General features: G+C 40.9%; 1 protein-coding gene across 1 annotated transcript; it reads left to right on the top strand.

Moving 5' to 3' along the window:
- The first annotated feature begins 492 nt into the window (after window positions 1–492).
- Window positions 493–23494, top strand: LOC146515316 (homeobox protein aristaless-like 4). The gene is made up of 4 exons (XM_085166774.1): window positions 493–2026; window positions 11190–11503; window positions 18383–18511; window positions 18898–23494. The coding sequence occupies exons 1-4, from the start codon at window positions 1684–1686 to the stop codon at window positions 19216–19218; spliced, it is 1107 nt and encodes a 368-aa protein (XP_085022900.1). The 5' UTR covers window positions 493–1683; the 3' UTR covers window positions 19219–23494.
- Window positions 23495–24634: the final 1140 nt, after the last annotated feature.

Below are 24634 nucleotides of genomic sequence, written 5' to 3'. Positions count from 1 at the left end.
TTAGCTCTTTTCTTATTTTACAAGTGAACACATTTAAAATGTGAAAAAAAAGGACCTCCTCAGAGAAAGAAACATGATGCATACTAAAAGATTACTGCTTCGGGCAAAAAAGCAACAAAAACAAACCGCTAACAGCTTAAAAATAGAGCTAATTCGCTTATTGGTGTCTCATTTTATCTTATGTTTTAAGAAATTCAATCCTCCTGCTGGCAGAGTACACGGCTGCAGATGTGGACTGCATCATGTTGCTAAACAAGAGCCACAATTAAAGTTATAAAATTAATTAAACCTGAAAGAAAGAAAGAGAAGAGGACTCGAGAATTTAGATTAATAAAAATAAATGCAGAAACAAATAATAATAATAATAATAATAATAATAATAATAATAATAATAATAATAATAATAATAATAATGTTTGGCCAAATATTAAGGGACTATTACCATGTATATTACCATGTCACCATGTGATATTAATGCGAATCAGACACGCTCGGTTGCTCCAGTTTGTAAAAGATTTGGGATTTATTTTTCTCATTTTCGCTGTCTCTCAAACTCTTAGGTAATCTTGACAATATCCTAAAAATTAAGGACGTGATTTGAGCCAGCTTAACCAATTTTACTACTGACAGACATAAAGGCCCATCTTGTTTCCTTAACCGCTTCATTCCAGCGTTTTATAGTCTAGAAAAGGCAAATTGCTTCGTTGTACCAGATCTTTGCGCACGAAGCCAAGTAACCTATTTCAGCGAGCATGATGGGCTTAACGATTCATAATTAGGCCAATTCGATATTTACAAGTGCTCATTTTCAAATGGCAAAGCTGCTTAATGATGCTCTGATTCTCCTCCACTGTGAATGGACGTGTGCGCAGTAACGGACCCCCCTGATAATGCGCTTCGTGCGGGCCTCCACAACATAAACACAAACAAAATATTTATGCAACACTGAAGTCTAACGACGACTGAATTTAGGAGCTGTTGTTGCTCGAATTTCCGGCTTGATACATTTACACTTGTGCTGTTTTCTCTCTTTTTCCCCCACATATTTGGAACACAAATGTTTCCACAAATGTCATTTAATAAGCATCTGGCTTCCTCGGAAAGGAAGGGAAGAGTCAGTTTATTAAAGGTTAATAAAAAGATATAATTTTTTTCTCTAAGTAGGAGGTTAAGGTCCTACGCCATGCAACAACAGGAATCAAAGCGGTCATATTCATCCCCTAATTACATTAATGTCATGTGTTGTATCTCCCGCGTGTTTACAAAAAAAGCTGTCCCCCTTCTGAGCTTGACCTCCCATTTCTACTGGCTGCATAATAGCGGAGGTTGAAGCTCGGTGTGGGCCCTACTTCAGACGTGCGTCGAGCCTGAAGGTCGGAGTGCTGCGTGTGCGTGTGTCTGATCCACTGTAGGCTACTGAGGCGGCATCAGCTTGAGGAAGGCATTTCTCTTTACCCCGACAAACCTTCAGGGGGCTTTTAGCATTTGTTCAGTCTGCAGTCTCTGGAAAACATCTGATTCATTTTTTAACCAGTCCCAGATGCGCCAGTGTGAGAGTGTGTGTGCATGAGCGCGGCAGTGTGAGCCTGTCAGTACCAGAGAAATTTGGGAGAATATCTGCTGTCTGTAGAAGGGGAGGGAAACAAGAACCGTGTGGATTTTTTTAAATATATCTTTTTAGGTATGAACGCAGATACGTGCGTCTCATACTGCGATATGACATCGATGGATTCATATTATAGTACATCTACTGCGCAAAGTAGAGATCACCAAGCGAACCCTTTCAGGACTTTCCCAACCACTGAAACAAAATACAGTCCCACGTTCATTCCGGGTAAAGGGCAGGCTTACGGAGAGAAGTCCAGGAGTCCTTTCCAGCCGGACTGCCAGTCACTGGATGGCGCTGAGGAGGGCACCTTCAACAAATACCAGCTCTTCATGCAACGACCGACCTGCAAAACTCCCCCGGAAGGCAGCAAGCTGCACCCGGACAGCGCACACAACGGGACGCTCATCTCCTGCTATGGTGAGTGCGCACAAGACAAAGTGCGATTTCTACAGGGAATATATGTGTTGGCCAGAAATTTAACGGAAATGCGAGGCAGGACCGGACATTTGCAAGCAATAAGTGCAATTTATAGTACTGTCTAACACACGGTGTGAAAATAAGCTGTCAAAGTAGAGCAGAGAGGAGGAGAAAGTGTTGCGCATTAGTGTGCCATAAGTTCGTTTGTTGAACCATCAGCCTGACTGGAGAAGCCGAGGTATGAAAAGAAAACACATTTTGAAAAACAGACCTATTTTCTTTGAGCAGAACTGGTTCTGACTCAGGAACATAACCTTCACATTAAAGCCCTTAAATCCGGATAATTGCAGAAAAAGTAAATATTAGAAGTAGGCTGATTTTTTTTTTTTTTTTTACAAGTCTAATGAGATTAAAGGATTTTAGGTACTTGTACACCTGCAAGGTGAGTTATAATTAATGCATCAAACCTCTGGGTTTTATTTTGATTTAATGAGGCGCCTTGACCAAAGGCAGTTTGGTATTTTTGTGCCTTTAAATCGACTTTTTGTCCGTTTTTTGCGCACTGGCGCTACAAAATAAAAGCACTAACGCAGACTGCATTAGTGCAGTCTGCAGTTTATTGTTGACGAAAACTGCTGCATGTTATCGTCAACAATAAATTATCTTGATCGCTGACAAATAAACTCAACTCGTGGAATATTGCTGTTATTATTATTATTTGGGACACTTTGAGACCTGTCTGCGTTACGCGGAACCCTCAGCCTTACAGCCTATGAAACATAAGGCCTAATTTTTGGAGAATTTTTTGGATGTGCAGGAAATGGGCCTATAATTTTCTTTCCAGCACGTCCTGCTTATTCTGTGAGAGTAAACACAAAAGGGCAAATTCTTCTTTTTTCAGGTGTCTTTGTTAATATTAATTAATCCATTTGATGGAGATTTATAAGCCAAAACCAATGCTTAGTTTATGTCCCTTAATTGGCCGTGTAGTCAACTTCGTACCAAATGCATTTAAATAGCGTTTATAATGAAAGCTTTACAGTTTTGCGACAATCACGACAATTCTGGAGCCACGCTTAAGGTCGGCAAAAGAAAAGGTTCTGCTTTTATTAAAATCAAAACAGACAACTTTATTAAGCCGATGGATCCGATTCAAATTATTCCGAGTGACAAAAGGTCAAAAGGGCAATAGAGTGAACAAAGTAACAGACAGGAATCTTAAATATTTTTATGTCATATCTCTATAATATTCTACATCAAAAATCTGATTTTGGTGAACACTGAGGCAGACCGGTTGGCGTCAATTCCAGATGTTTACCACAGTGATATAGACGAAAACATCTGTTGGGATCACAGCTAAAACAAAGTGAATCGAGTTCTTTGCAGCAATCCATCCTAAATGCATCTAATGCAGTTGTCACTGAAGTTCAGAAAAGTTCCAAAATTTGAGATCTAAAAACTGCTCATTACACATAATGAATAAAAGTGCTTTGGTCTAATTCTGCTCTGCGTGATCTGTGAAGAGGAGACCGGCAGTATGTACATTTTTGTATAACCACCATCACACAGCCACAGAGTGCAAAGTGTTCTTTTTTGTTCTGAGAAAAAAATGGTGTCACTCTTCACTTTAGTCTGAACTGTCACCTTTTCTGCCTCCAACATTTTCAGCACCCCTGCACTGAACTAAATCGACTTGGCAAGTGCATTGACAGAATCATTTAAACACCATCATTAAATGCAACATTGCCTCCCTTGAGGAGAGCTGTGCAATGTTAATATTGAAAATGTTGCAGCCAGATGAAGGCATCGTGGCTCTGGGGAGGATACTTTGGGGACTTGCCAAAGCCTCAGGCGTCAACAGGGTTGTGCTGTTATGTGTGGTCCTCAATGGGAGATATATTGCTCAATGCTGATGCTTTATCTCCATCATGATGACAAAACGAACTTGTCCCCAAAGGGAATTTTGAATGTGGTAACTTCAGCTACGGCTCTAAAGCTGTTTATGGCAAATCTCTATGTCATTCTGAAGATTTTACATGAAATTGTTTTCATACATCAAAACACCCAAAAGAGAGGCAACCAGCTAGGCCATCTCTTTTAGATATGTATTAGAACTGCCATTTTTAAAATATACATAAAGTGCAAAGAACTGGAATTTTGTATTATCGTGGAATGTATTTAATAACTGCTCCATAATATCCACAGTTCTTCTTTTAAATTTACACCTTTGATTTAGGAGCTCCAAAACCCCTGAAACACCTTTACATTCACATGATTTCAGTGCAGCTCAGTACAATTCATCTGAGAAAATTGTAAAGTTATAGAAATCTAAGAAATATTTTAAAATCTAATTTAAATATTAATCAAAATATTTCAAGCTTTTTTTCTTTTTTTAAATTTTACTTTATTAAAAAAACATCTGGGTTCAGGTGGTGTGGATATACTCTTACATCTTGTTTATTAATAATACAACATTGTCTCATAAACCACGTCTGTAGAAAAAGCAGAAAACAACCCTGACTCAGGAAGCATGAATCAACATGCAGCCGTGCACAGTAGTGGCTCCGATCGGTGGGACTGTTCATTCTAAGCCTACGTTAATCAGGTAGACTGTCCTGCAGTGAAGACAGGGATGGAGCCGCCTACCTGCTCACATGGCGATGAATGAAATAAAAATCCCTGGAGCTGATCGAGAGCTGAGGAATGCAGGTCAGCGCCGCAGGAGAGGGCCGCATTAATGCAAGGCAGATGTGCATTACTGGATCCTATAGTTATTATTCATACTCCCCAAACATCAGATCTCCAAAGCTACAGAGAGTCCCCAAGATGACAAAGTGGGACTGGTTTACATAACCCTGTCTCAACAATACCTTGTACAAATAAGCAAGGAGTCAGAAACGGACATGGAGATTGGGTAATGATTTGAGAGACTCGAGAGAAATGAGAGGGTTTCCAGGAAAGCGGCACATGTGTGGGAACGACTGTTTACGTGCACAGCACTTTATTGAACTCACTGTTTAATTTTAATTAATTTCAGTTTTTTGCCTTTGATAGGGGCTGCTCGCTTCAGAGAGGAGATCATATTGTTTCATGAACATAAACCAATCATTAGATTATTCTCACTCAGTATTTATAAAATAAAAGTAAGGCTTAAAGGTGGCAATCAGAGAGACACTAGTATTGTGGTAATACTAGTACAACTCGGGCTAAACGCTCATATCCTTTTCGCCTCTTCACAAAATAACCAAAGCAAATTATACACTCCGAAAGTACAACAATTGTCAATCTTCTTACTTTCAAACAACCCCTCCTCCTCCTCAGCGGGACATTGAGCATCCTGTGATATGTAAAACATTTTCTCAGCATATGAAAACCAAAACACAAGCTCAAAAAGTCCTGGCAGCTCTTTAAAAGCGTCCTGTCAAAATACAGTATTCTAAGTACGCATTAAAAGGCTTGGGGAAGTGATGTCACAGGATACACATGTGCTGATGACTAACACATTGTGTTGATTTTAGCAAAAACGCGAGCGCCAGAGTGACACCTGTGATCATACCAGCATGCTTCTGCGAACCAGAATAAATTCGAATACGTAATGAGTGAATGCTTGGAAGCAGTGGCTCATATAAATGTGTGACTTGGGACGCAAAGGAGCAGTAACTGGCCCGCCATGAAAAGAAATATACATTCATATAGCTTTGGCAACCCGAGATCTTGTTCTGTGGGGTGTTGTTTTTCTCAATGTCAAGTTCCTGCTTGTATCTGTTCCCGCACTCACTCTTGCTGCTGTGTTTTGCTGCTTTTTTGCTTAAACATTCAGTCATCCCTCTTGCAGGCGAAGGTAACACACATACCAAAAATAAAGCGACTGACTCGGGCCAGCTGGCACACACCGTGGGGCCTGTTGTGCTGAGTCTGGCTCTGTGGCTTCACCTTTACTACTTTCATCAGTTAAATCTGACTCTAATCTAACCTCTGCAGGGTTGTTGAACAATGCGAACATATGGCGGCCGCACAGGACTGTAGTGTGATCAAAAAGAGACATGGGAATGGCAAGAATTTGCTTGCCATTGTGATCTACTAGAAGAGAGGGATTTTGTAAAAACCAACCTAATTGTAATGTTGCAGCATTGCCACATTACATTGCCAATAAATTACATTTGCCAAGAGTGGCAAATGTTATTTATCTTAATGCTTAATATGCAGTTTATATACAGTTCAAACACATGAATGTTTTTCTCAAGATTCTCCACATTTAAGAAAGACACTTGTGTTCTTCGTCCACTAGTTTCCCCTCAAACGACCTTAACCCCACAACTATTTTTTGCGCATTTTGATATGAGACAGTGAGCGACCCAGCCCAAGGTAATATGACAGCAGTGAGGTTTAACAGAAAGACTTTTTCTGTTTCCCAGGGAATCTGCATTCTTGCATGAGCCGCTGGCATCGATCTCTCCTCAGGAACATCTGGGAGCCTCCCTTCCACTGAGGAAACAACAGTCAACATCAGGTCTTAGTGGTGTACAGAAAAAAAATAATCCGGGCCGAAGCGTGTCTGCGAGCCGACATTAACTGTAAATTAATAGTCACTTGTTGACAACCAAACCTGAAGGAATATTTGACTTTATTTGGTGGAGTGCTGCTGTCAGCTCCGAATGCTTTGAGAGAACATTTCAGAGCACTTTGTTTAAAAGCATTCCCTTCCCTATTTAGTGTTTGGTCATTAACCCATCCCCAGGTTACTAATTTATAGTGTTTCTTTTATTTGGCTTCACTTGACCCTCCCTGTCCCGTTCCATAAAAACCGAGAGGGTGCCCTGTTGCTTTACAACCAGTTAAATTACACTTTGATGTTTTCTCTCTGTTTTCAGCAGTGATTAAATTGCTGACCCTAGTAAACATCTGACCTCGGCTAAATGAAGAGGTCTGCAGCTTGTCACAGAGAAACTGGCACATTGCGCAGATGGTGCATTCACATATACGTTGCTGAATGCTCAAACTAGAACAACTGTCAAAAACACATTCCTGTGAATGCCAAAAAAATTCGGAGCCAACGCAGTGGAATCTTGGCTCCCAAAAGAAAGCAGTGTGTGATGGCTGTGTTCTCCGGAGCAGCGTGCAGAAGAGACAGCTCAGCATGCGGGAAAACTGAAAGATGCTTGTGGGAAAGGATTCTGTGTGGTTAGCGTGACAGAGAGAAAAGGGATGAGTTTGGCATACTAGACAGACAAAAGATGTTGATTATTGCAGATTCCAGTGTAAAATATGGCGGTAAAAGACTGGGTTAAGCTCAGAGACTTAAAGGGAGAGTTCAGCGTGGGAAAATCCCTGATTAAGTCTCTTCTTGGATCTGATGGATGAGACAGTTATTAACACTTATAGGGATGTATGCTGTAGCCAGTTAACTAACTGTGTAGACTAGTAACTAGCTAAGCCCAAAATACATCTATAAATAGATTTCAGGAAGAGCAAAATACAGCCAGGTGATCAAATCTGACTCGTAACAGTCTCAATTTCTCCTGCAAAATCGCCAAAGAACAACGAAAGAACAACAAAGTTAAGGAATCTTGAGGCAAATGATTGCAAATAGTCAATACTGCTTTATGGGATTTCCAATGCAATCCAATGTTGTTATACTGCAGTATAACAACATCAAGTCCCAACCTAAATGAATGGAGAGAGACTCATAACCGCAGTTTAAACAGTGTAAGAGGCATAAAAACACACTGGTGGTATAGACTCACCACTCAGATCTGATGAAATCTGTTTAGATGAGTGACTTTGCCTCAAAAAAAGGTTCCCCTTTAACGTTATACCTCCACCACGCTTGAGCAAAGTTTTACCACATTATGAAGTGCTGACACAATCACTGTCACTGGGTTGTCCCATCAGAGTGCTGAAAATGGGATATAAGATACAGCATGCCACCACACAACTGAAAGTGTCACGAAAGTTAAATGTGTGTGTGCATCAGTGCAATAAAACTGGATTGAAATATATGTTTCTGGGTTCAGCTGATATAAAGCACATAGCTCAGAATGGCTCTTTGGATGCAAGGGCAGGACAAAGATGTTAGATGTTAAAGTTCAAGGCAGTACAATTAGAAAAAGACCGAACAAGTATGGCTTGTTTGGAAAGTTACTCTTCTCTCTAAAATAAAATTAAAAAAAGTACGGCTTAGGTTTGCACAGTTGTATCTAAACAAACCACGAGAACTCTGACTTTGAGCAGAGGAGGCCAAAGTGGAGATGTCTGGCCATAACGCACAGTGCCACGTTTGGTGAAAAGAAAATGCAGCAGATCCACACAAACACCTCATACCAATTGTCAAGCATGGTGGTGGGGGGTTGATGATTTGGGCTTGTTTGGCAGCTACAGGACCTGGGCACCTAGGATCACTGAGTCGACCAGTGAACCCCTTTGTATACAAAAGTATTCTAGAATCAAATGTGAGACCATCTGTCCAAAAGCTATAAGTTGGGCAAAACTGGGGTATGCAAACAGACAATGATCCTAAGCACAGCAGCAGATCTACAGCAAAATGAGTAAAAAAGAAAAGAATAAAGGTGTTACAATAACCCAGTATAAGCCCGACCTCAACGTAATTGAAATGCTCCAGAAACCAAAGAGACCTTAAGTTCTTGCTACAAACCTCAAGGCCAGCAAACCTGAAGCAACCGTATAAAGAAGAGTGGGCCAAGATTCCTCCACAATGATGTGAGACATTTGGTAAAGTCATACAGAACACAATTATTTCAGGTTATTGCTGGTGAAGGTGGTTCTACAAGCTACTGAATCATGGGGTGTACTTAGTTTTCCTCTTTTACATGACTATATGTTATATATATGTTACTTCCTGGTGGAATTTTTCAGTGACAGGCAAGCAATTTACCTCATCTTTCCAGTCCTTATGCCTTTAGCAGGCTGCTCACGGTAGCCTCACATTTAGTTACGGTAATGGGATTGGCATTGATCAGCGGATTCAATGTCTGGATAAGAAAAGAAATATGTGTATTTAAAAAAAATGTTAAATCATTTTTTTTAATTGCACTGACAAATTGGAGTACCTCCCACACTCCATCCTACCCTTTTCCCATCTCCTCATCTGTGTGCAGCTGCAGTCTCACAGGATATGTGCCCCTTGCTCAGGGGCATAACTGGATTTTCTCTCACAGATGCAAATGCCAGACAGGAACCTGGAGTTGACCCGTCTTACTTTACTAACACTAGAGCCATGCTCCTGCCCAGAGGCAGAATAAAATGACTGTACGTAGCTCGAGGATACGAGGCCAGCTCAGGGGTTGGTGATGTCAGAATATCTGCCTGCATGGAGACTGTAAAAAGGTCTGACAGGTAGGCCACTGCTGTATGAGGACATGAACTCCAGTTGGGCAACGCTGTGTTGTTCCATTAGTGTTTCAGCCCATGTAGGTCTGAGCCAGAAAGCAGGGAAGGGCTGCAGCAGTTCTGAGGGGATGACTATTGACATCTCATTGTGGGACACACAAGCCCAAAGCGTACTAATCCATGAAAACAAACATGCTTGTTGCAGACAACCACCGCCTAACTCCATCACCCTAAAACTATTCAGTCATCTTGTTAACCACTAAAAAACAAGACTCTGTGACTCACTGTGTGTCAAAAGGTGTCAACTCTTTCAGTGAGGTAACTTTCTAAGAATGACACACAGCAATTACTGACGTTACTCAGGACAAAAGCAAATGCATGCATACAAGCCCATAACTTTCAATCATTTGGCACTTCCTAACTCTGAGAAAAAGTCTGTTGGATTAAAGTAATGGTGGTGTTGCGCAACACTCACAAGTCTGTTTATATGGAGGAGACCATTATGCGCTGGTTTCAGACCAATACAGTTAGGACAGGGCACTCTCCATGCCCATTTGCAGGAAAGGCAAACAGAGGCTGACCGAGCACACTGTTCTCACTGGCCTGCAACCAGAGCCCTTCTGCTTATTTATTCACACGGCTGTTTGTTTATTGAAGGAGAAGGGACAGCTTTCTTCATCTCTTAAAAGGAAACAAAAAGCCAGCATGTGCTGACAGGAACAGAGCAAGGTCTGTAACAAAATGGATGCACTGAAAATTGAAGGTGACAAACACAATGTTGTTTACATCTCAGGGGGAAGGCTGTGGGGTAAGCGTGGTTGCCCCCATACACAAGGCCCGCCATACACACGGCCCGAGACGCACAGGATTTTGTGTGGCTCGGATTTCAGGTGGCGTGATTGAGAGATGTGAGGGGAGAAGGGCTCGAGGGTTGTGTCGCAGGTCACACCAATGCGTCGTGACATATCTTTCAAACTTTCTTTCCTGCTGCACACAGACGAGGCCTTTGAACCTTAAAATAAAACATCACAGAGATTATGTGTGCTTAAAGTAAATGTCATTTGGTGGGGATGCTGTAATATGACGATGAGCAGACACTCTTGGTGGCTTGAATGTGATCATTCAGCCACATTTTAAAGACACGTTGCTCTAATGAATGTTCTAACTGTAAACGTGGGACTATTACTGAGAACACATGGCGCTTTTTATTCATCTGTAAGATGGTCAGAAAGATAACTGTCTGTTTATTATTACACAAATGAACTGATTTCACAGTAAAGCCACACTTTAGTCAATTTTGAGGATGTTTTCTAAGTTGGTAACATAATTTTGTATTATTTAATTGTCCTTCTCTTGTAATTAAAAGGCATGCATTATGCACTACGTAATTCTACTTATAGTATAATTACTTCTTTATTTCATGCAAAAACCTTATTTGTTAGCTCCTTATTCTAGTGTACCTACCTTTAAGTATTTATATATAAATATAATGACACTGTAGTTTAAATAAAAATACATTGAGATTCCATTTAATTACAGGGGAATTACACCTTTAGTTGTGGGTATAGTTATAAAGTATTACCTTCATCTTTTAATGCTTCACCCAAACGCTTGTATTTTCACATTTTAAATTCCACATTAAAGTTTTGAGCAGTAACAGGAAGCCACAGAAGGAGAACTTGAGAGATTTAGTGCTTGAGAGCATTTTGAACTAAAAAAGAACGTATAAAATTTGTGTGGTGCCCCTTTAAAAGACCAAACTGTTAAAAATAAACGTTTTGACCTCTTCTTTACTTTTCTTATCTCCAAAATACAGGAAAGGACAGCAGCAGCCTGACAGAGTCTGAGTTGCCCCAGAGCGTCGACCCTCCTGGGATGGAAAGCAGCTACCTGAACCTAAAGGAAACTGGAGTGAAGGGGCAGAGCGAGCGCCCGGGGTCGGACCTTTCTAGCCCACTGGAAAAAAGCGAGGCCGAGAGCAACAAAGGCAAGAAGAGGCGCAATCGCACTACGTTCACCAGCTACCAGCTGGAGGAGCTGGAGAAGGTTTTCCAGAAGACACACTACCCTGATGTATATGCCCGTGAGCAGCTGGCACTCAGGACAGACCTGACAGAGGCCCGTGTACAGGTGAGGATGAAGTCAAAACAGAGGGTTACGCTTGAAAAGCACCTTTCTGCATTGACATAAGCTAAGAAGTCCGTTATTTATAAGAGAAAATGAATCTAATCAAAATATCACCAGATTTTATTTATGTCATCGAAACAAATTACTGTAATACACAATTAATCTATTTTATGACATATCCCCGTGTTGCTGTTGTTCCTATATCAATCACAAAAATGTTGATCCAGGATCAAGATTGCAACTGACCAAACCTATCACTAGCAACTTGAAAATATATTTATTATATTGTATACATTAATTAATAAAAACAGTTGTAATGCTTGTCCCAGAAGAGACTTTTATATGAACATAATCATTTCTTTTCGTTTTCCTCGACAGTCCAAAGCAACATCACAACAGTGTGATTGGTCAGTTGCACTTGTGGACAAACATAATTATGATAAGAACAACACCAGCATAGAGATATCAAACAGACCAGGTCACATGCTTTCCCCCCACCCACTCAGAGTCATGGTTCAGGGAAAAACAAACAAACAAAAAAACATTAGGTGTTTTGATTCTATTGGCACTGTAATAAAACATATAGCTTAGGAATGAGCATGATCGTGTTAAAGACAATGTTGCATTGTGAGTGGGAAATTAACAACTGTTTGTCCACTGGAGAACTTTGAGACTTTAATACAAACATATGTCATTTTCGTGCACTTGCTGAAGCAGCTGATGGTGTCCTTCTGTCTTGTTAAGATAGTTTCCATGAGTACAGTTGTTTGCACGCTGATAATCATTGGGGGAACCGACAGGGAAGGCTGAGAGTTACAAAGACTGTTCCTAGCATTAGACAGCAAGGCCTATTGTTCTCCATCTGTCTTTGTGCCTGCCAGTTTTAGATCAGAGTGGGATGGAGGAGACTTAGGGAATACGCTGCTCTTAGCACTTACATGGTGTAGACTCTGGAAAGGGTCAGAGGCCAAGGGTTTCTCCCCACACCGCCATGTTTAAACTACTTCGCTGCACAGCTCTGGAGGCAACGAGGGAAAACACATGGAACACCATCAAAGCTATTTTGGCATGGATATAAAAAACACTTTGAGATGCCAGTTTCAATTTCCACACATAGTCCGAGACATAGTCCGGGACAGAGAACCGGGCCTGGTCCTTGTGGTGGTACAGTAAAATAAGTACATTCATGTTGCATTCACACAGACCCATCTATGCCCCAGATGAATATAATTAACGTCTTCATCTGACAGGCACACTGCAGACTCTGTTGAGTCACTGTGAGGTTTGACCCATACGTCTAAAATCAAACCCTAAATATGCACGCAATCAAGACTAAACCCCACAATTTCAACTGAAGGTACATTGAGACAAAGTCCAGGGATATCCAATTGTTGAATACCAAGGGGCACTCGATGCTCGGAAAGCAATCGAGAATCCTTTTCATCTGCAAAACAACAGCAATTGAAATCCAGAATACAGATGTTTTCTGCCAAATTGCTAGTGTCAAGGTCCTACGGTTTCATCCTCAGTTTTGATGTTGAATGTCTTCATAAAATCAGGCTGCAGCTTTCCAATAACACAATCTGTGACTTCTGGTGCCATTACTTTCTTTAGAAGCAATTAGCTCAGAGCCTCGTGACTTGAACTTCACCATACGGCCTACTTTTTATTGAGGAGGAGGAGGCTGTATGTGATTGACTGCTGAGGCAGTCTATCAATTGCAGTGGTCCTAGATGACAGAGATGAGGTGAGACGGCTGGACTTCAAAGCTGCTTTTGGAGTTGTGGACTCTGCCCTCCCTTTCTCCCTCTTCCTTTCTCTCTGCCTGCTGGCTCTGGAGCATAAATAAAGCTCTTTAATGGCTCTGTAAGCTGCATTTTGCTGTCAGCGTCTTTAGCAATTACTGTATCAGCGCCAAGCTATTTGAGCTCCAAGACCACTGAGCCACCTTCCTTGCAGATGTCTGCTAAAATAAAATAAACAGGAGTCGTGAGTGTGCGTAGTTGGTAAATAGCATCATTTTGGGTTTTATATATTATTAACCACCGGTGTTCATCATGACAAACAATTAAAACAATTTATGTTAATTGGAAAACTGCTTGCACAAAGACAGCAGTGACCTTCAGTTTCTCAAGAACTACATGAATTTATAAGTCAGGGACTATGAGAGATGGAGCAGCAAGGGACACATCTGACTCCACAATGTTCCCCGAATTATCTCTCTGCCAAACTATTTGGCAGGGGTCTTGTTCCTACTGCCGTTCAAAGGAAAAGCTACGTAGAGCAAACTCTCTGTGAAACCTTACACACTCAGAAACCAAGACAAGGGAAATATATGTGCTCAGAAACTGTTTATGAAAAAGCTTCCAGTAAGTGCTTGAGAGGGTCCAGGTTAAAATACTGCATTTTTTGGAGAGCAACTTTGAAATGTGAATATAACATGGTATGCAAATGTGTGTGATCCTGTGTGTATGTGTGTGCACGCCTGGTCCACTGCTCTTGTCTGCACGCCTCTCAAAGGTCAGAGGGGTTAGCTGCGGAAAGCCGAGGGCTTAGGCATCAGGAAATTAAACATGAAATGAAAACAAGCTCCAGTTTGAACATTCTCCCATCTCACTTTCCAATATCCCCACTTCCCCTCACTGACTTAAAACGGAGGGAGGAGAGAGACATGGAGAGAGGGGTCGGAGTTGGGGGCGGGGTGGCGAGGGACAGAAGAGCCTGAGCTTCAACACAGGAGTGGGAGTACAATAACGGCGCTGGGTGACTGACAGCAGAGCTTTGAAATATGTGATTTTTTTATATTTTTGATAACAATCTAAGACCAGAATCAAGAAGGTCATTCATCAGGCTCTGTTGCTATTCTGACAGCATTTCCTCAAAGAGTTTTATAAATATTTAAATGAAATGTGACTATTTTCATAATACAGGTAATCAAAAATTAAGACTAGTTTACAAAGACGGAGGGAAGTGCAGTACGACTCTGATGGTTGATCCAGCAGATGCTCTTGTCCTGCATGTATATATATATATTATAAAAACCCAGGAAGTCTAGCTACATATCATGTGGAGCCAGCACAGTATGAAAACTGAATGAGGCATCTCTATTTGTCAAAATCACAATTAAAACGAAAAACTTAGGTTTTCTGAGAAAGAAAAACTTATTTTCCATACAGGGCACTGAAAAATTCTTGAAGAGTCTGAAATGGCTTTAGAATATAAGTAAGTTTACATTGTGATTGACTGTTTACAATGTACCTGGCTTGTACCAATCACTGTTGTATCAATAGACTGTTACATTTACTATAAAACTAAAGGAGGGTACCGTGGACATCATAAAGACCTTGTGGTTTACCTGTGGCGAGTTAGTAAATGGACAAACTTACACGCCATCTTTCAAACTTTTCCAGAATTGCATATATTTGGAGGGAAATTGAGTCCTTGAGCTGGTAATACATTAATCACATTAGTAACATATCTTTGTGGAACTGAAGCTGTAATGAAACTTAATGTTGGTGTTTTCATGTTGGGGCTTATATTTGAAAACTTGTGATATTATGAGCTTGTGTAACCAAAGAGCCACCAAAAGAAAGGCATGACAAATCTTAAACAATAATAGATCCCAAATCCTCAGGAGGAGTATAAAATAGACCCACAAACCTACTTCCAAACATATGAGATAATTCAAAGGGCTCCAACCCCTCACCTTGACACTGGGGTTCAGTCACAACCTCGCATATCAGCTTACCACTCAGTAAGGGTGAGCTGTTCTGTAATCTCACCAGCTGACCCAAAGAATGTCGGAGTCAGACGAGACTTCTTTACGTCAGTTTCTTGCAAAAATACAGACATATGGATATGTTATTCACTTTGACTTTGCTAGGAGGTCAATGCATCTAAAAAAATGAGACGATGAGTTTGCAGGTTAGGGTGCTTATAGGTGGTCTTATCTCATATGTTTAAAGTCAACTACTTACTATAAGAAAATCAGCATTTTGCAAATATGCATTTGTACGATAGTGCTCAATTCTGCCACCAAACTTTATTGTTGACTGAGAGAAATGGCCAGAGACAAGAGTGGGGATTTGAAGGGGATGACTGAAGGGAAATTGCATGTCAGGGACTGTGAAAACCACAAGCTGATTGGGCTGGGAATCAGCCCAACAATCCAAGTCCTAACCCCTGTGTCAAACCGAGGCTGCCCTCTCTTTTCTCTTTGAAGAAGTTTCCCCCTTCTCTCCAGGGAGGATAAGATTCAAACAACCAACAAATAGATACAGATAAACATGTGGAGACTCCCAGCAACCCCCTCTGCTTTTTCTATTCTCTTGCAAGGAGATGTGAGAAAATTCTACAGAAAAAAACGTTTAACGAAAGATGCAGTTGCTGTGATAATCTGTATGGTTTAATCTGTATCTGTTGACTATTTTGAAACATACAGTACTGTATAAAAGTCTTGGTCTACCCTTTATTTCCTTATATTTTGCTTCCAAGGCGCCAGACTTTCTCAGAAGTTTTTAAAATGGTCTAAGGTTTTGTTTGGACATTGGCTCTTTTTTTTTTCTCTCATTTTCAGTCCAATCTTTCTAACTGACCATTTTTAGATGAATGTTTTTTCTTGTTTGTTAACCCAGCTAACATTGACTTATGCATCACTCAAATATAAAAAGCATCTAACTCAAGGGATGGGGACTCAAGGGAACTCAAGGGAACCAGTGATGTACGTAAAACGCATCTTAGTAAAGAATCACTTTTAAATTGTATCTTTAGGCACTTTTTTACTAGCCAACTGTTACAAAAGCGCATCATTTGTTCATATTTATTTTATTGAATCTACAAAAAATGTCAAAGATAACACACCGTGACAGAAGTGACAGGCCTATCAAAAGGTCAGGTCCTTAAAAAAATAGGGGGAAAAATCCAGCAAATACCTGACACAGGACATGTGAGATCCGTCCATCTACTGTTTTACTGGGACCACATCAGAAATTGCCTGAGTGGAGGGGTGGCTGTCAAGAAGTCATTCTGAAGGTAGAGAAACAGGGAGAAAAGGCCACATTACACAAGGACTGGACTGAAAATCAGTGACAACAGCTCTTCTGGAGTGATGAAGGTAGATTTTATATTTCTGGTTGTCGATATGTACGGAGAAAGTGAAGAGAGGAACTGCAGTGAGCGTCTACAGCAGGGGTGGGCAATCTCAGTCCACGAGGGCCGGTGTCCCTGCAGGTTTTAGATGTGTCCTCGAACCAACACAGCTGATTTAAATGGCTAAATTAGCTCCTCAACATGTCTCCTGTAAAATACAATGGAGGCTCTGTCATGGCTTGGAGCTGCATTTCAGTCCATGGCGTCGAGAATCCGGTCAATATCTTCTGCAACATCAGCTGGAAAGCATTTGATTGTCAACAGCTTCAACATCACAATGATCACAAACATACTGACAATGCAGTAAAAGTATACCTGGATAGAAAAACATACACTGTAGAACACTACTGCTTATGTAATGGCTTCCCCAGAGCCCAGACCTCAAAATCTTCACAGAGAATAGAACAAAAGACCGCTAACACCCAAAAAAGACCTTTAAATGTCCTTCAAGAAGCCTGAAGAACTATTCCCACAGTTTGCCTGAGAGAGTTCAGGTTGTGTTGAAGAATAAATGTGTTCATGCCTATGCCAAATAATACCGTACTTTTGCAAAGTACGGTATTATTTGCTGATCATCTTCTTTTCATTTTAGTTCCCAAAACAATAGGACACACAACTGGGCTACATAAAACAGAATAGTACTAAGTTTGCAACTGAATATTATTTTCATTGTTTGTTATTAGAACAAATGAATTCTTCATTTATTAAAACATTAATTATTTTACCAGGTAGTTGTATGTGTGTAATCAATATCTAGTATCTATTTTTCCTTATTTTTATCCACACTCATCAATATCGTGTAACCCTAGATAAGGAAGAAACCTTTGGAAGAGCAAAAGTGATGAGATTTGTCTTCCAGTATGTAGAACATCATGAATTTCTACAGTGTATTAGGCATCATATCAATTAAGACTAAGATTTTAGGGGGGAAAAGTGTTCTTGGGGAGTTCTTTTAGGCTTCAGCCTTTACTTCTTCTAGAAATCGGTCCTTCATAGCCATCTTCTACTTTGCAGTCATGGAGAAGTGGACTAAGCAGCCTGCACTTGGTCTGTCAGCAGGTTCCTGTAAGCTCAACCCTCTGAGAAGTAGCAAGTCTACAAATCTGAAGAGCAGTAGTCATTTCATGTGCTACAAACAATGCTTAGTAAAGCTAAAGATGAATATACACACATACATATACTATATGCTCATATATACAGTATATATGTCCTGGTCAAAAGTTCAACATTTGTTCCATGGATTATACAGAGGGATTCCCCACTGGATCCCACTGTGCTGACATGTGGGAGAGAGCACACCTTTCTCAGAGTGATTTATGAACGGCTACAGGCCCAGATGTGGATCTGTCGACGCGGGCAGCCTGAAGGGAGGCAGACGTCTGTGTATCAAAGGGAGGAGCTGAAACACGCAGCACCAGGGGAGACTCACCATTTTCACATCAATAGCTCAGTGTGGACGGCACTTTAAAGACACGTCAAGTCTTAAAATCGGGGCTCGGACTTTCATGTGCGGCAGAATTTATTTGCTTCACTGTCCTCATTTTATGTGGTCTTTTACTTTGTCTTTCTTAGCAGGAAGATGGCCCAGTTTTCTGTGGGAAAAACTAAAGCACTCGGTGTACTTTTTAGGAGCTTTAATGGCCTTGTTTAAGAAGGATATTCACATTTCTGTTTGATAGTGTTTGGTCTCTATTTGGTTAGAGGTATTGTCCTGATAGTCTGTTTTCTTCGCAGGTGTGGTTCCAGAACCGCAGAGCCAAGTGGAGGAAGAGAGAGCGTTTTGGCCAGATGCAACAGGTCCGCACGCACTTCTCCACAGCTTACGAGCTGCCGTTGCTCACTCGACCTGAGAACTATGCACAGGTAAATGTTCAGTCCTCAGTGGTGTGCACATTACAGATACACCTGATGGCAGATATCAGAATTGCAGTTAGGAAGTGTGAAATTAAACCTGTAATAGCTATTATTATGGGGCAGAGAGAAACCTCTGAACACAGCGTTAACATACCACAGCAGTAAAATTGTAGTTGGAATGATTTAGATCTAATATTTCTCTCTCTTAACGTTTCTTCAGTCTAAGTGTTAAATTTGAGGTGTTCTACTATTAACAGCAGCTGATGTGGCAAAAAAAAAAAAAAATCAAAAACAATTCTGTGCAGGTGACTATTACTACAGCAGGACTAATATTTTTGATGGGTTCATTTGAAAAAACAGTTATTATGAAAATATCTCCTCCTCTTCTTCTCCAGATCCAGAACCCTTCATGGATAGGGAGCAGCAGCGGGGCATCTCCGGTGCCCGGTTGTGTCGTGCCTTGTGACTCTATGCCCTCCTGCATGCCCCCTCACCCTCACGGTCCTGGAGGCGTCTCTGACTTCCTGGGCGTACCAAGTCCAGGAAGCAGCCACATGGGACAGACTCATATGGGCAGTCTGTTTGGGGGCGCTGGGATCGGTGGGGGAATCAATGGCTATGATCTCAATGTTGATCCAGATCGAAAGTCCTCCAGCATAGCTGCGCTGCGTATGAAGGCCAAGGAACACAGTGCAGCCATCTCCTGGGCTACATGATGTTCCAGCCCGATCCCAACCTGCCCCCATAAGGCCCCTGCCCTGGAGCAGCCGTCAGCAAGCACTATGGGGGGAGGAGGCGAGCACTAATGATAACACAGGTCAAATGAACAGGGAGAGACTGTGGAGATAACAGAGGCCACCGCAGCTGATGATGCAACCAAGAGAACTGTGTCTATGATAATCAGCAGATGCTGAAAGTGAGAGAAAAGCAGAGGTGTGACTTAGATGAGAATATCACCTAGATGTTCATTCTTGATTCCTTGATCTCTCAGGTCTCATGCAACTATGGTGTTTACACCCCAAAAAACCGATTAACATGATGCTGTTTTCAGTAAAATTCAGCAAACCCAAACCTGGTTTTATTAATGTTCTCATAGCCTTATAGCCTATAATGCCAAGTATGGTTTAGTCATTTAAAGAGCAGATCTTGATTCACATCATTTGCTTTCTTTATCCTATCTTTTATACCGACCATCCCACCACACACCATTCTGTTCCACTGTATAAACCAGTTCATTTCTGTACATTTCACTAGTATGTTGTTGGGAGTTTATTTCCCTGCAGAGAAGGGCAGAGTAAGTGAACAGAGTCTAACTGAGCGAGAGCAGACATGGCCTGCCAATTGAGTCTGGGTGGAGGGTAGGGCTTGGATTGGCAGCAATTTCAAATGAAATTGTCATTTCCCTCCCAGGGTTCCCTCCACAGGTTCAACTAATAGGCTCAGGCTTCAGGTTGCAGGAAATGGTGTCTCCATTGGCAGACAAGGCACAGGAATGCACAGCAGCAACCTTCAACACCAGCTTACCACGCCAGCTCTAATCAGCAACCAGCAGGAATAGACACAGTTAATTAGCATCAAAGTGAGCCTTTCTGCCCTGTGAAAGCTGCAGTACATCACAGTCTACACGGTGGGGACATACTGCACACACACAGAAGTGATCGCTTCATCGCTAGACGTGGTTTCAGCAGGGATGAAGGTTCAATTCATAGCTTGGTAACAGAATCTTATACATGCCAGAGACTGCAGGCCAAATCAGTGGGCCTAATCGTCCCGAAGAGCATTTGGTAATGTTTGGTCAATGTGATGACATTAGAGCTGGACTACAGGAATGTGGTGAGCATGTCCAGTGATTGTAGGGGTATCTGTGTGTGTGTTACCCCGCCGGAATAAGCTTGTCACCAGAGCTGGGCTCCAGGCCGAGGCTAGAGACAGGCTTCATTAGCCTTTTGGCTGATCTCTCTATGACGCATGCTGGGCTACATATCGGTTTTCTTTTCTCCTGCGTGGATGATGGCAAGAAACCCAGTGTGACGTCTTAAAATGTCTCGCTGCCCAAAACCCAAAGATATTCAGTTTATGGTAACATAAGATAAAGTTAAACATCAATTCAACAGTTTGTTTGGTGCTTTTGCTTGACAAATGACTTCATTGATCAAGTGTATATGATTATAGTTGTTGAGTTACTGTGACCCACTGCTGCAGTCACATCTGAGATTTCAGCAATATATAAAAAACCCTCTTTTAATGGTGATACTTGTCTATTCAACTACTAAATGTTGCGTCAGCATCTCAAACCAAAACAAAAGGGCCCGCTGGCCACTGCTCCCGTCCCTCATTTCATATTTCCGTTACAGTTAGGAAGGTATTTTACATGACAGCCAAAAACACCAAAATCCAGTCATGATAATTGGCTGACGTCTGCATTGTGAAACTTATTGCATGGTAGCCATGTGCTTTAAGTCAGCTGATCATGAGCCCACCGTGGTGATGAAAGTTTGCGTTGCCGTTCTCCTTTTCTGTTCTGCTGCGGCTGAGGTAGTAGAATAATTTGACAATGAAGTGGAGGGTTAGCAGTTTGATTCTCCTTTCTGGGCAAGACAGCAAACCCAGTTTAATCTCAGTGACAGGCCCACACCTTGCATGGCCCTGTCCTCTTAGTGGTTGCTTACTGGTCTTAATCGTCAAGGTTTAGTTTCCTGGACTTGGAATAATTCTAGTCCTGGACTAAAACTTTTTTCAGCGGGGATCCTTGTCAATGTTTTCTTTTAGTCTTGAGCTAGGCTTAATACAAGCCTAGGACTGATACAAGCAAACGTGCTACATAAGAACTGTCCGTTTACTACTCCTCTCCTCTCTGTCTCACTGTGTGCACAGTGCGATGGAAACAAGCACAAGCAAAAGAGAGCAAAACAACAGGATTCAGATAATCTGAAATGATGTGACTGCACAGAAAAAGGTGGATAAAATACTTATTTGCTTCTTGGGACAAATGCTGATTGCTCAGCCTCTACATTGTCTTTTCATTTTTAGTGTCATTCTGGTCTCTTTATGAAGATATCCCAAAGAGAGGGACTCACATGCACTGGCATGTACAACCATGTTTTCTGTTCAGAACATCAAAAATGTTAACGTTTACCTTTGTGTGTGCAAGGAAAGACCATTTAAGGAGGACCAGATGATGTATTCTCTTTATATATTCCCTGCAGAGAGTACTCAAACCTCAGCAAAGTAAAAGACAAGGACCTCTAAGATTAGAAATGTGTGGCTCAATCCTTACTTTGTCAAGTTGACCTTGCGTTGCCGGTACTCCCTCAGTGCTCCACTCCTCTGCAGCTCCGTCCGTGTTGATACTACTGAAATAAAGCAATTGAAATCCATGGTTGTAATGTCATATTGTGTGAATATGAACAATATAAATAATATTGTTCGTTTGCTTGTACATTTGTTTTGCTTATTTGTCAAATAATGGACCACAAGAGATAAGCCAATGAAGTATTACCTTAATATTGCCGAGAAATGTAAAATTATGTTCTTTGTTATTTTGAAAAGTAGCCATGGAAGAAAGGCTGAAATTTTGTTCACATTTTTTTATGGCTTTAAGCGTTTTTTGTATATTAATCAAGTATTTCCATGTATGATTGTGCCAGTGCAATAAGTTATTGCACTTAGATTGTCCGAGTTTTTTTTTTAATCATTATTTTTGCCTATTCCATTGGGACGCTTCCTTTAATAAAGCCGGAGACTACATGGTTTTGGTTTTGTTCCAAGAGAAACTAAGAAAAACTAAGAAAAGAGAAAAAAAAAACAAAGCCCGTCCATATTTAGCGCTGCTCATGTGCTGTATTTTTGTACAGAAGTAACTTGCTGTGTTTGTTAATGATGGTTTCTAAATGATTTTGAAATAAATTGATCTCCAGTGGCAGAATGAGTGAAAATACTTTTGTTTTTCTTTCTTTGAAAGGTTAAGAAATTTAACTCATGTCCACCACAATCATTTTCTGAAAGAGAAGAAGTTTGGTGTATTTGGGCCTTTTCTTTGGGTGAGTGAATGCTGGCAGTAGGATTGTGTTTAATGGATAGATGGACAGCGAGTTGTAAACAATTATTAAACCGACACATTGAAAAACCAAAAGTAGTGGCTCTATTAGTTATAACTTTTGGAGCTACTTGGTGTTTTTGTCCCTTGTGAATTTGGGAGCAGCTGAAAATATTTCTCGAATAAACAATAAAAAATAATGTTGCGCAATGTTTTATGTTTTCAGCAGTAGCACAATAAAGAGAAAAGTGAACATTTCAGACTCTAAAAATACTCAGCAGTGTACGGTATGATCACAACAGTGACCTATGAACTTTTCATACAGTATATGCAAAACAAGCACTGACAGTAGAAACTATTGTTTAACTGTTTATCTATGGTCAGCTAGTCAAGAGTAGATCATATTTCTTCCATACAGAGAGAAATCATCTTTGTTGGTTTCTTGTTAAATTCAGAATCCGTTTAAAATGTGTCTCCTTACATAAAAAGTTCTGAACGATCAGACCTCATAATAGTTACCTCAAATCTCAAAAACATCAGAGCACCAATGGAGCACTTCACTCTCAGACTGCGGACACACTATATGTTTTTAAGATTAGACTTAACACTTTCCTTTTTGATAAAGGTTAACATTGGATCAGGTGACCCTGAACCCCCCTTAGTTGTACTGCTATAGGCTCAGGCTGCTGGAGGATTTCCCATGATGCCCCCTCGCCCATATATTTACATATTTCCATTTGAATGCATAAACATTCTGTCTTCTGTCTCTCTTCTCTTTCTCCTCATTCCCAAACCAGTCACGACACATAGCTGCTCCTCCCTGAGCAGGGTTCTGCCGGAGGTCTCTTCCTGTTAAAAGAGAGTTCTTCCTCCCCACTATTAGTAAATTGTTGTTCACATGGGATCATGTAATTGTTGTGGGTCTCTCACTAAAATTGTAGGGTTGCTTCTTTATCTTGCAACATAAATAGCTCTTATGTTGATACAGGAAAAAAATGTAACTGAACTGAACACAAAATGACACACATTATTGACATAAATAGAAAAATACAATAGGTGTCTCTAAAAATGAAATAATTAACATTTTTAGTGATGTGTGTGTGCGAGTGTGTGGATGTGTATCTTTCTGTCTTTCTGTGTTCTTGGGGTTGATATCCGATCCCATCCTTTTTCTCGCATCAACAGCGTCCAGATGGGATGCTCTGCCTAAGCCATTAGACTGAAAGTTAAGCCTAATAGTTTGAATGTGCTTTAAATACCTACAGGTGGTCAATCCAGCTGTAGCCAGAGCTAGAATAAACTGAGATGTAAGAAAATATAGAACCTCTTTTCACACAGATGTTCTTTGTTTTTGTTTTACAAGTCATGAGACAGGACAGTGTTCAGGAAATCTTTTCTTATAAATGCTCCAAAATATCTTTCCTACACTGCAAAATCTCTGTGTGTAATCAATCCCCCCGTTATTACCCTTTGTTCTGAAAATCCTTCAGAGAAGGAGCAACCGCTTAGAACAACTCTCATGTAAGAGGAAGAGAAAGCATGGCCAGGAAAAAAGAATAAAAACAATTATAGAAAACCTGTGGCAATTTACATCATGCCACTGCTTTGGTCTTTGGCCTGGAAAAAAAGAAAGAAAGAAACATTGCACTGAGGCACATCCATTTCTGCTTGCTCCCAGAAACAAATTCTAACTTTTCCACTGCGCCGCAACAGTTTACTGGAGCACTTCGATCACGTTACAATGGCAGAACTCATGAGACGCCTGCTGTCACCCAATAAAGCTTCCATGTCTAGCAGAGGAAATGGCAATTGTGAATACGAGAAAAACCGCTTCATTGCAGGCTTGCGCATTTCAGACAAAGCACACAGATTTTTCAGAATAACATAATAAGTAAAGTTTACTTAGACTAAAAAGTGCTCTTTAAAATTCTAAATGGTCAACACTTATGAGGCACCTCTTAACCTTAGCAGTTTTACAAAGTGCTTTACAATGTGCTTCTCATTCACCCATTCACTCACACACTATTGGTGGCAGAGCTGCCATCCAAGCCTCTGGCCTGCCATCCGGTGTTTTCCAAAGTCACTTGGTCAAGTTG

The sequence above is a fragment of the Neolamprologus multifasciatus genome, chromosome 7 (genome assembly GCF_963576455.1).
Source record: "Neolamprologus multifasciatus chromosome 7, fNeoMul1.2, whole genome shotgun sequence".
Lineage (NCBI taxonomy): Eukaryota > Metazoa > Chordata > Actinopteri > Cichliformes > Cichlidae > Neolamprologus > Neolamprologus multifasciatus.
This window is presented reverse-complemented; position numbering and strand designations above follow the sequence as displayed.